The following is a 17,055-nucleotide window of genomic DNA, read 5'->3' on the forward strand; positions in this document are numbered from 1 at the left end:
CTATAAAAGTTACTTCATCATCATCCGACCCATCACGTGGCCACTGCTGGGGCACGGATCTCCTTCCATTGAAGGAAGGGTTACTTATGTAAAAGTTATATATATGTTATATATGTATGTCAAAGTTACTTATGTACATAAACATGTCAAATATTTAACAGTGAGCGTATACATTTACAGGATTATGGCGTTATTATTGAAAAACTGATTGAATTTACAAACATTTGCGCCAATAAAATTCCAGTCAATGTTTTATTGATTGTTTATTTTGAGCCAATCATTCAAACAATTATACGATTGACTGCTTCAAAATTCGCAATTTAATTTAAATGTTTTAAGATATTGTGAATTAGGTAGGTACTTCCTTACTTAGAGTAATAGGAAAATCATGTCAGTAACTAAAATAAAGCAATATTTAGTTATGTACAGAATGTGTTAGTATCTGATGCGGGTTATTTAATAACAATATATTAACTGAAAAAAACTTTTAGGAGACAAAGTTATAACCGTATTTCAATGCAATAAAGTGCATATTCGTTTGAAATCTAAAACTACGGGTTCCTATCGCATAGTAGCACAGTACCACTGGGCCTTGTATCACTTATTATGCAACTATGCCACGTTCTAAATCACACAGTTAGTTTCTATAGAAAAACAAACATTATAGTTAAACATAGTAGCTCCGGGTTTTATTTTACGCTACAAACTTATGATGTCATGGCAGGAAAAAAGTATTCAAAAGCTAAATCCTCAGAATTATGCAAGCATAATAATATTATCATTATTAACTTTGGAGTTTCCTTGTGACTTCCAGCCGTAACTTGCACTTGCAACCATGTCAAAGTGAACTCAAAATCCGTGTTGGAGTTGATTCTGTGTAATTTAAAGTTATTAAAACTTTAAATTACACAGAATGCGCCAAGGGCTGATAGTTCTTTGCTGTACAATGCGTGTCAAGTTCACGCTGTATTGAGGACGCACGGTTGCGGCACAGCATTAGTCACGATGTCGACGGCTAGAAGGCCAGAGTTCATAAAAGCTAGTCCTGTTCTATTCCACTGTGATGCTAATAGTTTGTTTTTGCGTAGTTGGTGTGGTTTTTGCGGCTTTCAGGAACCTTCTGTAAGGGCCTGTTTCGCAATGTCTGGATAATGGCTGCGGGATAAAAGACATGCTGTCACTGTCTGTTATTATGTTTTAGATAGTGACAGCATGTCTTTTATTCCACAGGTAGCCATTAGAGCTTTGTGAAACAGGCCTTAAGAGAACTAGATGTAGGACGTACAATAAACCTCTGTTTTTACTAGTTTCCATCGTAATAATTGCCAAACTAAAAATGCAGTGAAGTCACCTTCTAATATGAAATGAAATGAAATGAAATGAAATGAAATGAAATGAAATGAAATAGTTTATTTGCCAGAAATGTCGTACAATAGGTGGTCAGTATAATAAATAACGATCTACACATTTCACCTGTTCAGGTATGCAAAAATTATGTCTAGAACTTATGTATAAAATAGTATATTTTTACATTTCTGATTATGATTATTATAATTAAGTGACATTAGGTATTCGAATATTAGTTCTTAGTCCATATTTATTTTATTTATGTCTAATAGTCTAAATTCAAGGTAAATGAACATCCCACTTTAGCTGAATCCCAGCAGTTATAACATTCAACGTAAAAGGGAATGGTTCGCATTGTTCTCAGATTACAAGGAACTCATTAGAGCATTCCATTATTCGTATGACACACGCCTTTACAGTTGCCCAAAGTTTCTCTTGACCTTACAGAACCCTGAGAAGTCAATATATTCAGTGGCAAACAGATCTGTATTCTTTAATTACGTAAGTACATAATTGCATGTAGGTATTGAATCTCGATCCGTCATCATGTTTGACCTGCTTAAGCTTCCGTTCATGAAATCCTGATGAGTAAAATGGTTCACTCAAAGACTCCATCTCCGACGAAGAGACTGACGTTTCCCGTAAGCAAACAAAAATTTGGTCAAAATATTTTTTCCAAATTTTTTTTTATTCGGTACTTACAAATTTTTTTTCTTTTTTTTTACCATCTTAATACTTGCCACAAGGTGTATTTTCAATGTACCTTCATGATATATTTACTAAAATGCTTGATACATATTCGGAAATGCCGACTGGTTCAAATATCTACAATAAGGGAAAGTTTTGTTTTAGGTCATTTTGTTCTTTCATCATCAGCTGGATGTAGACGTAGAGGTTCCCCATGGAATTCCTCAATACTCTTTCTCGTACTCGATTCTATATTAAAGCATTTCTTAATAGAGTTAAAAATACATAAAAATAGAGATTTATTCATATACCTATATCAAATATTAGATAAGAAGATTTGATAATGAAAATCGAAATCAGGAGGAAAAACCTAAGCCTTGGTATTTCCATGAAAACCATGTCATAATGTGATGATGTCGTAAAGTTTGAATGTACCTTTGTAAAGTATACAATTTATTGAGGAAATATAGGTACATGACGATAAGTAAGTATTTATGTTATGCATTTTCTTATAACAAAATTCTAAATGGTCAGTTTCACACGTGAGAACCTCAATTTAAAAAGAACTTAAGTATGAAGTGCACCACTGCAATTGGCTGATTTTCAGTGATTCATTATTAAGTTCACGCTTAGATACCTATATTAACTCAATTGAGAAGATGGCCCCCATTCTACCGTTACAAAATGTTTTTCTATATTAGGCTGCTTTAGCTCCAATTTCGCCATAGTCGGTTAAATCGTAACCAGGTATTGGTTGATCAATTATACGTCATCTCCATACTAAATTCTTGACAGATGTGTCAAAAATCAACCTATATCCCTGGTTATGCTCTAACCTACTATGGCGAAATTGGCACTTATTATTGAAAAGGCAAAGATGACTAATCGCTCAAGTTTCAAGTGTTGCGTAGAAATGATTTATTACTGTATGCTAATTATAGACAGTCTACTTGATTGAATTGAAGTCAAGTATATTCTAGGTAAAGTCATTCAAGAATTATAATATCTAAAAATAGATTAATGATGAACAAAACAATACATTTTCACGAGCCAATAATTAGATAATAAGTAAGGTACTTACAGTATAAGTAGTATGTAACTAGAAATATTGATAATAAATAATTATAATTCTATGCTACCTTCCTTCATAAGTGCTTATAAACTGGTCGTGTATCTGTATATATGTCACAGGCATCTGGTTTAATCTCCTTTTTGATTGAACCACTAGTCCGTTCATTGGATGGCGCTATTCAGTTGTATGACTAGGCCGAACGTTGATTGTACAAGCGTCACAAAACGTCCAACTAGTTAGCTGACTTAAAATCAGTCAGGTGGTGAATGAAACAAATATGGCGTCTAACAGCTAACAGCTGACACAAAAAGCACCTATATTGTTAGTTTTTTGCAAATAAATTAGCTTTAAAGTGCGTTATTTGTGTTAAAATAGTGTGACAACATGGATTTACCTATTATTACGCCGCGGGCGGATAGTTTCAAAGCAAAAATTGTGGCGAAACTGGATAATTATTAACAACAATACGAAGGTACGTTTATTGTTATTGTTTAGTTAATTTGTGAGATAAGATCTTTGTAACATAGTATTTTGGTTGACTCTTGTCTGGTCATGTTCACCCTAACCAGACATTACAAAGTTGCTATAATATATCCCATTCAACGACTTCGCTGAATGACGTTCAGTCAAGACGTCGGACGTTACAATCAACAACTTGACGAGTTGTCCTTTAGTCATACAACTGAATAGCGCCATCCAATGAACGGGCTAGTGGTTCAATCAAAAAGGAGATTAAACCAGATGCCTGCGACATATACATATACTTTGTGTATACATATTATACCTATGACTTTTGTCATATGTGAATGTGGGGACATCTCACTCAGCCATCCGACCCCAAACTAGTAATGTAATATGGGTATCGGAGAGCTGATATATCTACACAGATACATAGATATACAATATTACATAAGCACAATATTAACACCCAAGACCCGAGTGCAAATATCTGTCTTTAAGCAATTATCTGCCCCGGCCGGGAATTGATCCCGGGACCTTCGGCATAGCAGCCAGGGTCACTATCGACTACACCATTCGGTAATCAATGGCTGGTGGACGGATGTGCCAACTCAAATGCCCTTTGTTGTAGTTGATTGGTGACATAATAATTTATTCAACAACAGTGTTTATTAAAAGTTAATATAAGTAGACAAATTTGTTGTTGTTTGGTTATAACCTAGGCATGCGGTTATTGCTGGTGCTTTTTAACTTTGAAATTTCATTTTCCGGTTTCACAACTGAGAATTAACATCAAGTAAAGGAAATATTGACATGCAGCTCTATGATAGGCAGAATGATCACTGAGCAGTTTATGTTCATGTTTAGATGTTTTAGTGAAATGGGAAACTGGGCCTTTAACATTAATTAACCTCAATTGCATAAGTTGACTCGTGGCATATGGAATGAGTGATGAACCATTCATTTTTAAGTGAATTGAATGATGCCACATGATGAATGCACTAACATGCTATTATATTTCAGTGTAGCATTTCATATTACTCAGTCAAATTATTCTCGTAATGTAAAATACCCATAGAACAATCTTATAGGTACTCACCGACCTTCAAACTTCAGATGAATGAAGATTTCAGCACTAACAGTGCCCAGTACAATTTTGTGTACTTATGACTACTTAACAACTTTTCCTGCCGTGTGATCATTATCAAATAAAAGGTGAAATTTTAAGAATTAGTCAATGTTTTGAAACTTCACGTATTTCCAATTAAATAGGGAATTACCGCCGGTTGTTACTGATCAAGAAGCGTTTTATATTGATAAGATAGACACTTACATGTAACAGGAAATACATAATAATTATTCTGTTGATAATACTTAATTATGCATTACAAAGAAAATTTGTTTATATCTTATCTTGAAAGGTATCAATCTGGCGTAAGTATTTAAATTGTGAATTCATTGGAAATGTTGATTCGAAAACAAAAATATTTTCTTTTTTATCTTTAACTTATCATGAACTAACAGTATCTGAGGTAGGTACTTAATGAAAAAATATCAATGAAATATTGTTTTCTCAGAAGCGTATAAATACGAGTAAGGATTAAAACACGTACGGTGAAAGGAAACATCGTGATGAAACCTGTATATGTAGATTCTAGATGTGTACCCTAAGTGCATACTACTAATTAAAAAAAGGCGATACGGCTCCCATTACCTCTTACTACCCCTTCGAGGATGACAGTCGTGAACATAATACCTATACACATGTACGAGTATAATGTCTATTCGAGGATGACAGTCGTGAACATAATACCTATACAAATGTACGAGTATAATGTCTATTCGAGGATGACAGTCGTGAACATAATACCTATACAAATGTACGAGTATAATGTCTATTCGAGGATGACAGTCGTGAACATAATACCTATACATATGTACGAGTATAATGTCTATTCGAGGATGACAGTCGTGAACATAATACCTATACATATGTACGAGTATAATGTCTATTCGAGGATGACAGTCGTGAACATAATACCTATACATATGTACGAGTATAATGTCTATTCGAGGATGACAGTCGTGAACATAATACCTATACATATGTACGAGTATAATGTCTATCTATCATGGCGAGCAGATTTTCCGCATTTAGCCTCCTAGGTGGGCCATTATGCGTGAAATACCTATGGGGTGACTAGCTATTAAGCGACCCAAGCTCACGCCAGAAAGCCAGTAGATGACCTAGGTTGCTCATGACTTCCCGGAGGGACCCCGGAGATCCGAGGGTTTTTGATCGTAGTGTCTCCACGCCTTTGCAATGTAACAAGACATGGGAAGCTGTTTCATCTTCATCCATGCAACTTCTGCAAAGAGGAGTGGTGGATATGTATAATGTATGAGATGACGACAAAACTTCGAACGAATGGTTTCATAATAATTTCAGGAGTGCGGCTGACGCGTTAACACGACGGTGACCAATCAGAGCACGAGTTGAGATACCGACCTGCGCGTGATCATAACCATAAACGTAGAGTACCTACCTGTACGTAATCTATGATCACCACTCTATGACCAACCAAAGAGTACGAGCATGTGACTTGCGAACAGACGGGCCATATCTTTGAATGTTATCTTGAAACGAATGTGTTTAATCTATGATTTTGATCGATTATATAAAACTGAAGCTTACACAAGCCACTTATGTAAAATACTGATAAGTACTGTGTAACGTAAGATAATGATTTATTTTGTTTTGTTTTTCACAATAAGAAAACCGGCTGCTAAACCATAGGGCCACTGATTTACATGAAATCTCTGGACTAGAACCGCTTTTAAACCAGAACTATATTTAGTCAACTTTTTATAATAAAGAGCATGAAACTAGATTATAACCTAAAATTTGATGTGTGGGCGCAATATTTTGTTTTCTACAACATTGTTGACCTAACACATTTCCATAATCTGGTCAGAGCTTTCTCTCGGAAGCACATCGGGTATGGTTCTGTTTATCCAACCTAAAACTAGATTTTAACGCCTGTTTATGTTTGGAGCTTTCTTTGGTAATGGAATATTTTAATGGTTAGATTAGGGGTAATTTTTGTCTAACATAATATACAACAAAATGTATACTAAGTAGTTAGGTAATGTATAAATAGTTCACATCACAGTATGTGCTTGAGTTTTAAGAAGCAAGTGTTATTTCTCTTGATTTATTTACAGTCAGCTGCATAAGTAGCTGTAAACTTTTGTACCTTGTCAAACTCACAAACTGCCTATTCAAATATTGTTATGTAGCTAGTTTGACAAGGAACAAAAGTGTATAGTTACTTATGCAGCTGACTGTATATACTCACATAATTAGTAAATTACCTGAACTGTACATGTAAATGAAAAACGTCCGCCCGGAACTATTTAGGGCGGATTCGGCCAACGTCGAGTAAATTTTACTCTCGAGTAAAGTACCAGTTACTCGCGAGTAAGCAGGATTTTGCATTCTACCAAACCTGAAACCAAGATAACTAGCTTATCCCAAGAATAAAATGTTATACCGCCAAAATTGACCGTGTAACGAGCTTATCCGAGAGTAATTTTGTAATGGCGGCAGCACATCAGCTGATTAGAAAACCGTCATAATGACATATAAACACATCTGTCAAAACATAAACAAAAGTACGTTAAAAGGCAAAGTCTCAGAATAACAACAGCGAATAAAATATTAAAACATAAACAATTTCATACTTTTATAATCCATTCAAACTAAGTTGGCATGTCATTTCTATTGCATGCTTTGAAACGCAGCTATTTTTATTTTAGTTGCATTACAGTTTCGTTCCTCGTTCATTCAATTTAATCATGGTATAACTTGGTAGAATGCAAATGTACTTATCCTAGATATTTACTCGCGTATAATTTTAATTCCGGTATAGTTATTCTCGTGTAACGTGATGTTTGGACGAATCCACTCTTAGACGTAGATATTTTCCTGGAACTGATTTATAATTTTTTATATAAATGTCGGTTTGTAAAAGTAGGTCATATTAGAAAACTGTTTCCAAGGTGATAGTAAAATGGAAATATTTCAAATTTAGTAATAAAACGTTCATAACTCGCAAATGCGCAAATAAAATAAGGTGAAATATAAGTAATAGTATATTGAAAGATTATTTTATTTGTTTTAACCTAAACTTAAAGCTAAAGTCTACAAAAATTTAAGATGCATTCGAACCTCAACCATGCAGAGTTTTATTTATTCTTCAGTATGTTTTCTATGAGAGTTCTTTGTCTTGTATTCAACATTGAATTCCAATCTACACGCAATTAAACCTATAAATAAATTTGTCTTTATCGTAGCAGATCTAAATAATTGGCGACCACCCCTCAATACATTAATAGGTAAAATCAATCAAATTGACCAATATCCGGTTTGGTCTAAGATAAGGCCAACCTCGCCTACCTATAAACCGTAACAAGCTATAACAAGGGGACTACTACTATTGCTTTGAGAATAACTCAATACTCACAAGAGAAAATGTAGCTCTCAAAACCCACAGCCGCTGTAACAATCATCTGTCAAGATGCAGTGGCCAATGATGATGATGATGAACATGAAGATGAAGTTTTCATGCAATTTAAAGTTGTAATGAAATAATAGAATCCTGATGAGCGCAGCAGTTATTCTTCTGGAGACACCTTCTAAGAGAGAATTTCGAAATGGGTGGCACTATGTCTTAATGTACAATATAGTGTTTATAAATAAATAAATAAATTGACGATGGTATCGTCGCGATTTCCTCTCCTGTGGAGACCCCTTTAGCGTGTCGGTGACAAACATAAGATATAAACTAGGTTTTGTCACCGTCGTAGTGAGAGGATTGGCCAGTCAGATTTGTCTCAGTCGTTGACTGCTGTTTTGCAGAGTATATTCTACGGTTTGAACATAGCCCCTTGGCCATTTGGAAGCATAAGGAACAGAGTAAAGTTTTCACGAAGCTAAAGTGAGCCTCCTGGCCTGAGGTTTGCTCAAACATCTGGCGTGGCCTGTCAGGATTTATGTCACTAGATTGTGTCGCAACGTAATGTTTACTTCACGGATAAATGTAAGACAGAATTATATTGGTTTTAATCGATTTACCAACTATTTGGCATAATGGAGCTCGGTTCCAGAGTACATGGCCTGAATGCGATACCTTTTTTATTATACTCAAAGCCTTCTTACAGATGATATCCAGTATTTTATTACATTATAATACAAATGCCTATAGAAAACATGAGTATTCTGTTATTTTTAAATTAAAAGTAATCAGATTATTGCCTCGTGATAATTGTTCTTTCGATATAATAGAATTTATATTTTCACACGTTTTTCCGTACTTTGAACTATCCACGAGGTAAAAGCATGGCAAATTATTTTCAACGCAATCATCGACCATGCACAAGCTATTTTTACACGAGTTTTCAATCATTTTAATTGTTTACGAAAGGAAATGATTATACTTAATTTTATTCTAGTTTGTTTTTCATGCATTCATCATGGTATTTTTGTATTATTAATGAATTACTTCCCTAAACCTTTGCACCTTTTAAATACTGAAGTATATAGGAAATATGACTGGTAGAAGGTAATCTTATGGATAAGCGCGGCAGAAATATCAAAACATCGCAAAGTTTATGTATGAACGTGTAGTTAATTAACATTTTGTGAATTTGAAATGACAGAATGATTTTGCTGAAAATTATGTGTGGAACCAATTTGCAGACTCTGTGACTAAAAATAAGAAACAAAGCGATGAATAGAATAATTATGATACCTATTTCAGTTTTAATATTCCTTCTCCATACATTTAGTGTAGTAACAACCAAATCGAAGAAGGAATTTATAATTTTAAGAATTGTATTGTAGCAATGGCATCATTTAGCGATGCATTATAAAATCTGGTAGCTGTTTTCTTCCTACTTTTAGACAATATAGACAATGCTAATTAAATATAAGTTTTTATAGTATGTAAATTATTACATTCATAGTTATTATAATTATGGATTTGTTTATATTTAATTGTTGAAATTTTAAGTTTAAAAGCCAAAACAAAAACTAATACAAGAAAATGTTAAATTTTAGTTTCAGTATACCTATTAAACATATCTAAAGTCAAAATTTCAAAAACATAACAGCGTCTGCGTGCAAAACATGGCTAGGTACTAAAGTGTATTTTGTAAAAACAATAAAAATAATTGGAGCAAATAATAACCAAACAACCTTCAAGAATGTCACATTCATACATATGCAACTGCAGCTGTGGAGACCATTAAACCATAGTTTGCAGAACTGGTAACCCTCAGCGCACCACTCGGTCACTGAACCCTCGCAAAGGTGAACTTACCAAGAGAAAAAATGCAACATTGGATGTCTATGATGACTTTTTTGCCATTGCTATTAGACAGCCTGTAGCTGATACAAACGTTTAGAAAAAGATATTCGGGGGAAAAACAATACGAAAATGGTTTAAAAGTTTCATATTTTGGCGACTAGGTTAGTTTAAATATATTTTATGATTAATAAAATAATGTGTTTTTTGGCTAAACACCGAAGTTAACAACACATCCACGAGGATGTAATGTCTCAACATTCAACAGAATAACTGTAAGTAGAGAAAAAGTGTGTAAGTGCAGTGGAAAATATGACATTTACATTACAAAGTACAAGAAGCCATTTACACCACGTTATGTGGTATAATAATAATATCTATTGTCCGTGGCTATAATGCCGTTACTGTGACTCACATTGAAACTGTATTTTTTTCTTTTTTAAAAGATAATAATCAGGATCATCAATATATTATGCACCATATTAGTCACACCATTGTCCACTGCTGGACATAGGCCTCTCCCAAGGAGCGCCACAACACTCTGTCCTACGTAATATTTTTGTTATAATAAAAAAAAACTTAAAATTTCTAAAATTTAGGTACAAATTTCTCCATTATTGTATTATTACTCTACCTCATACCATACAGTTACTCCAAAATGTGTGTACATACCTGAAACAAGAAATAAGGTTATGTTAAGCAAATTTTTTTCAGTCTGAGCAATAGATCATTAGGTATAATCTCAATCATAATAATTATCAAACAATAAAAGCACATTTACCCAAAGAGCCAAAGAATGGAGGGGTAAAGATAATTCATATTATTTAACTCTTTATTGCACAAATATTACTAATAAAAGTACAAAGGGTGGACTTAATGCTAAGAGCATTTTCTGCCAGTCAACCCGCAGGAGGTACAGAGATAAAAAGTACGGGTGTGCAAAAACGGAAAAAAAAGATCAGTATGATTGTGAAGTGCCTAAATAAAAATAATACCTAACCCTAAAACTAAGTAAATAAATATATATGACCCTATACCTAGTAATACTAAAATACTACCTATACAAAATATATATATATAAATATAAATATATACATATAAATATACATATATATATATTAAATATATAAAAACAGGGGGTACAAGAAAAACTGCCTAATTAATCTGTCCCAACTTGCTGAGGTAGTGAGCACGAACCATAGACTTGAAGAGCGGTCGAGAAGGGGCTTTCCTGATTGACTCAGGGAGATCATTCCACAGACGGACTGCCGTGACGGAGAAAGAATTAAGCATGAAACCAGACCGATGTAAGGGTAAAGATAGTAAAAGGTTATGAGAAGAGCGGAGGTGCCTGTTATGGGTATCGGAAAGAAAGTTAAACATAGATTTTAAGTAAGAAGGAGAATTTGGTTCATGAAGGATCGAAAAGAGAAGACAAAGAATTCGTAAATTCCGTCTATCCCGAATAGGGAGCCATTTTAGTTTGGCGCGGTAACCTGACACATGATCGTATTTACGGAGAGCACAGAACGACATACAACTAAGTGTTAAAAAAATTAACTAAGTATAAACATTAAAAGCCATGTTTTATATAACGTGATGAGCAAAGTTCAATATAACTTTATTAATATTCCTTGCAGAGATGACTATCAATTAAGTATACAATTACAATAAAACATATGAATCGAGTATTAAAAACAGAAAACATTGACTAAATACAGAACAACATTAGACTATCCATGCAGAGAACAAAAGCTTTATTTGAATCACTTGAGCAAAATGCGTATTTAATAATCTGATTTATTCAAATCACCGACACAAGTAATTCATTGACATTCCCAACTTGAAATTCTTTAGTAAAATATGCTACTGCGCAAAACTGTTCCGAGCCGTCGTTGTCTGCGGAATTCAATCTCCAAGTAAAACCCGGCCACTGACACCAGACGGAAACCGTTGAAATATAGAAAAAAATCAAGGGCACCAGTCATGGACCCCCCCAGAATTTTGACCTCGCTTTTAGGAGTTGCGCGCAAGTCAGTCCGTTCTAGGATGTTCACCTCTTTATTAATATTATCTATGGTTGTCTGTTATATCATATATTAATTATCCTGCCTTCGTCTCTGAGATTTAATAACCATGTAGTATGCCTTGCTGCATGCGTCTCTGTCGCACATTAGTATTTAGCGTAAGGTAGAAAGAAATAAAAAACGTTACACCCTACCATATCGACGCTGCCACCTCCCGTCTATCCGAGCCTCATTCTTGCCTGTGCGCGCGCGTCGAACGCACATCGTCCGAGGAGTACTTAACCTACGCGCTTGAAGCCCTGCTTCTCAGTTTTATATTCTTATACTTTTTATTACAAAGTAAGTGCTTACATTTTGTAATGCCGAAAAGGAAATCAGACGAAAGTAAAGAAGATAGGTGGTTAAGGAAAAAGAAGAAATACGAGGATAAACTAAACAATAAACGCAAAAATCGGATTATCTATTCAAGTGACGAAGACGATGAAGAAAATGCCGGTAAGTTATCAACCTACTTTTGGAGGCTGTGTTGCTATGCAAGTTACACAATATTTTTTCAATGCATATTGCATTTTACCAAAGTGATTTTCAGTGTTGAAGGTACTTATAGCATGTATTGATTAGATGCATATTGCACTAAATACTTATGTACACAAAGCTTATAAGAGGCATATTGCCACACGATATTCGTGTTACTTATAATTTTTCTACGCTACTGATAAGTGCCCCGAATGATTGCAGGTACCTACTTACCTAAGCTAAGACCTATTGAGCATATTGCTTATGCACGATATTCGTGCCAAATTTTTTGTAATGCTTACATGAGCTATATAAATAAATGAAAAACAGTTTCACATGCTTGTTTTTTCTTTTGCATACCTTACAGATCATCTCATTATGGAAGATATTCCCATAGAAACTGATTCCTGCGTGGAAATACCGTCGAATAGCAATGATCAACTACCCACATTGCCGACGCCCGACGAGACAAATCCCACTACTCAACCAGATGAAGAGGTTGACATGGAGCTACTCCAAACCTTGGGAGAACTGGAACCTGAGGCCATGGAATGGGGTGAGGACGTCCACGACAATATTGCGAAAAGGTACCAAATTACTCTTGCTAATGGGCTAAAAAAAGACATTAAAGAGGAGCTAGGGAAAAAGTACCTCTTTCCTAAAAATGTACCGTTATGTAAAGCACCGACCCTTAACCCAGAGATAGCAATATTGCTGTCTGAACAAAACAGGAATAGAGACAAGACCATCATGACTAAGCAAGATCAGCTGGGCAAAGCCTTAACCGCCCTGGGGACAGCAATGTCTTCACTTATTAAGAAAAATCCAGATATTCCAGTTGTACTGAGGACACTAAATGATTGCAGTCTCTTATTGGCTGATTCTCACTATGCTGAAAGCTATACTAGGCGTTCCCTTATAATACCGCTAGTGGACAAAGCCCTTATAGAACCTTTAAAAGAGAGAAAGAGGGATAGCCTATTGTTTGGTGAAAATCTAGGTCAAATGGTTCAAAATTCAAGAGGCATTAAAAGAACCAGTAATTTAATGCAAGGGCCGTCTACTTCAACGTCAAGTTTAAACTGGAAACGCCCACCTGTTCGTCCCTTTCAACCTCGCACCAACACGTATCAACCTGTGCGAGCGGGTGGGCGACCAGCAGCCGCATACTCGAGGCGCGGCCGAGCCACGCTTCCCGCAGCAACAGCAGCGAGGCGCCCGGCCCCCCCGCCACCGCCGCCGCCGCAGGCGCCAGCCCGGCGTCAGACGCAGACATACTGGCGCCAAGCAGCGCCGCCCGACCGCCACATATTGTAGGCAATACGGCGTTACCAGAGGTAATTACTGGTAGATTAAAATATTTTGTAAATGAATGGCACTCAATCACTAACGATAATTTTATACTTTCTACAATCAAAGGTTACCGTATACCTTTTATTGAAATACCAAACCAGCTGGAGACTCACTACCCGAAACGTAACTTTTGTCCATTAGAATTAATACAAATGGAGCAAGAAATGAACCGTTTGCTACGTATGGAGGCAATCGAACAATGTTCACCAGCCGCGGGTCAATTTATTTCAGCCATTTTTTTAATACCTAAAACAGATGGTAGGTTCAGATTTATCTTGAATCTTAAAAAATTAAATCTATATATTAAAAATGAGCACTTTAAAATGGAAGACATACGGACAGCAACAAAATTAATTTACAAACACGATTATATGACTAACATTGACCTACAGGATGCATATTTTTCTCTTTCTATTTATGAACCGCATAGAAAATACTTGAGGTTTTATTTTAAGAATACTCTATATCAATTTAAGGTTTTACCCTTTGGCCTGTGTTCTGCCCCATACATATTTACCAAGATACTTCAACCAGTAGCTACTTATTTGAGATCCTTATCATTTAGGTCAGTACGTTTCCTTGATGATTTTCTGTGTATTGGTGACTCGATACAAGATTGTCATAATAACACAAATACAACAGTTGCCTGTCTTATGCGACTTGGATTTCTAATAAATACTGAGAAGAGTAGATTAACCCCTAATAAAGTGTGCAAGTTTTTAGGTTTCATTCTAAACAGTGAGTCAATGACACTACAATTACCACAACAAAAGAGAGTAAAAATTTTTCAGGCAGTTAATAACTTATTAAAAACAAAAGTGTTACCGATAAGAGAGTTTGCGAGATTTTTAGGTTCCCTCACTGCGGCTTGCCCAGCAATCACTTATGGCTGGATGCACACGAAAAGCTTAGAAAGAGCCAGATATCTGGCACTTATTCAAAGTAACGACAATTATGATGAGACTATGTCTATTCCCACATACATTCTAGAAGATTTGAAGTGGTGGAGAAACAATATTTTTTCAGTTTCAAAATCAATAGATCAGGGTAATTTCGCTTTAGAAATATTTACGGACGCGTCCTCTACAGGCTGGGGGGCAGCCTGCGGAGCTGAGAGTACCGGCGGACAGTGGTCTAACGATGAGAGAATGCTACATATAAATCAATTAGAGCTCTTGGCGGCCTATTTTGGTCTTAAGACGTTTGCGGAAAACAGAAAAAATTGCAGTATATTACTACGAGTAGATAATACTACTGCAATTTCTTATATAAATAGAATGGGGGGAATTCAGTTCCAACACTTAAATTCAATTGCGATGACCTTATGGAACTGGTGTGAAGAGCGAAACATATTTGTGTTCGCTTCATATATAAAATCATCTTTAAATACGGAGGCAGATACGGAATCCAGAAAGATCAATACCGACACAGAATGGGAACTTAACCACAAGAGTTATTCTATAATTATAAAGGTATTTGGTAGACCAAGTATTGATCTTTTTGCATCTCGTACCAACGCAAAATGCTCAAGGTATATTTCTTGGAAACGGGATCCATTTGCATTTAACATAGATGCTTTCACCATTCGATGGACCCAATTCTATTTTTATGCATTCCCGCCATTTTCTTGTATTTTAAAACTCCTTAATAAAATAATTGCCGATGAAGCAACCGGGATAGTAGTTGTACCACAATGGCCTTCGCAGCCATGGTACCCGTTATTTAAATCCCTTTCTATTAGTGAAATCATAGTGTTTCCACCAAATAAAGATCTCCTTTCCTCTGTGTTCAGGTCATCTCATCCCCTCCACCAACACCTTTCCCTGGAGGCAGCTGTGTTATCAGGGAAGCATTCATGAAACAAAACGTCCCCGAGGCAGCGCTAGATACAATGATAAGTTCTTTATCACCTAACACTTTGTCTCAATATTCTAGCAGTTTAAAATTATGGTGGCAATATTGTGAGCAGAATAAAAATGATTTCTATGACGTTACGGTACCTAACTTGATGGGTTTCCTTATGAAATGCTTCAATTCGGGTTCAGCATATGGAACATTAAACAATCATCGATCTGCAATCGCTTTAGTGTCTATAAATGATTTTTCTCAGGATAGTAGATTAAAGAGATTCTACAAGGGTATTTTTAAATTAAAACCTGTCTTTCCTAGATATAGTACAACGTGGGATACTAATATTGTATTAGATTATCTGAATAATGTAAATAATGATTCTGCGAGTTTGGAACTACTGACAAAAAAGTTAACTATGCTGCTGGCACTGTCATCCGGTCAAAGAACACAGACATTGTCATTAATCAAAGTATGTTGTTACAGTTCTTATAAAGATTCAAGGTTTTGGTCACAGTACAACTGTATAATTTATGATTAGACTTTATAGATTATATAATATTGTAAAATTAGTACCTCTAATACGATACTAGTATGTTATACTTATTTTAATTTATCGGTAATTCATCATTTTTATAAAAATGTATTATTTGATTAATGTTGTGACATTTTAAAATTATCAATGTGGCAATACTAGCCAGTCCCTCACAGAACGACTAACGGTTGAGAAAGTATAAAAGGGAGGACTGGCTGGTATCGCCCTCTTTCCTGCTTCGAATTTTGTGAAAATAGGACGTCACTATGCCCGTTTGTGTACCGAAATACCTATAAGATTAAAGTGATTTAATTGTTTAAAAAGTGAAACGTATTTTCATTTATCAAACTCCTGAGTCGTTAAAGCTCAGAAGTTGGATAAATCGGTGTTGTTTTTACACGGATTGGACTTCACGCACCACAAAACGTAAGTTTTTAGTTATTTTTTTTTGCATACGATAGGACAATATGATTTATTTTAACTACTTATGCTACCAAACATATTTGCGTATTATTTTCCTTCCTATCACTTTTTGTACTGTGTTGTAAGTGTTGTGAAGATTATAGTTTGGTCATCTACCAATTTTACCATGTGCTTAAGCTTAAACTCTGCCCGTCGGTGCATGTGCTTAACCTTAAATTTTATGTAGGACGGGATTAGCCTATATGTAAAACAATGCACTAGTTACCAAAACATATTAAGAATTTGAGAGCTAATCCATTCGTTATCGCTCTTGCAATGCTTAGTTGTCCTAAATAGGGATACGCATTTCTACAAACATTAATTTTAGGTTTGAAAATTTTATTTAAGTAAAAATACGTGTGTATAAATGAGTGATCATCG

At 35.2% G+C, this 17,055-nt stretch overlaps 2 protein-coding genes across 4 annotated transcripts in view; one reads left to right on the forward strand and one right to left on the reverse strand.

The window, feature by feature from the left end:
* The window catches only part of LOC105388638, a 192,293-nt gene that overhangs the window by 26,687 nt on the left and 148,551 nt on the right, over positions 1 to 17,055 (reverse strand). The gene's annotated exons all lie outside the window — the stretch shown is intronic.
* Positions 12,036 to 15,750, forward strand: LOC119691767. The gene is made up of 3 exons (XM_048622954.1): positions 12,036 to 12,455; positions 12,844 to 13,813; positions 15,622 to 15,750. The coding sequence occupies exons 1-2, from the start codon at positions 12,320 to 12,322 to the stop codon at positions 13,791 to 13,793; spliced, it is 1,086 nt and encodes a 361-aa protein (XP_048478911.1). The 5' UTR covers positions 12,036 to 12,319; the 3' UTR covers positions 13,794 to 13,813; positions 15,622 to 15,750.

This window comes from Plutella xylostella, chromosome 9, assembly GCF_932276165.1.
Source record: "Plutella xylostella chromosome 9, ilPluXylo3.1, whole genome shotgun sequence".
Classification (NCBI taxonomy): Eukaryota; Metazoa; Arthropoda; class Insecta; order Lepidoptera; family Plutellidae; genus Plutella; species Plutella xylostella.

Coding starts and splice junctions, on each gene's coding strand:
- LOC119691767 (XM_048622954.1), top strand. CDS start 12,320: ATGCCGAAAAGGAAATCAGACGAAAGTAAAGAAGATAGGTGGTTAAGG. Junction 12,456..12,843: donor AGACGATGAAGAAAATGCCG/GTAAGTTATCAA, acceptor CATACCTTACAG/ATCATCTCATTATGGAAGAT.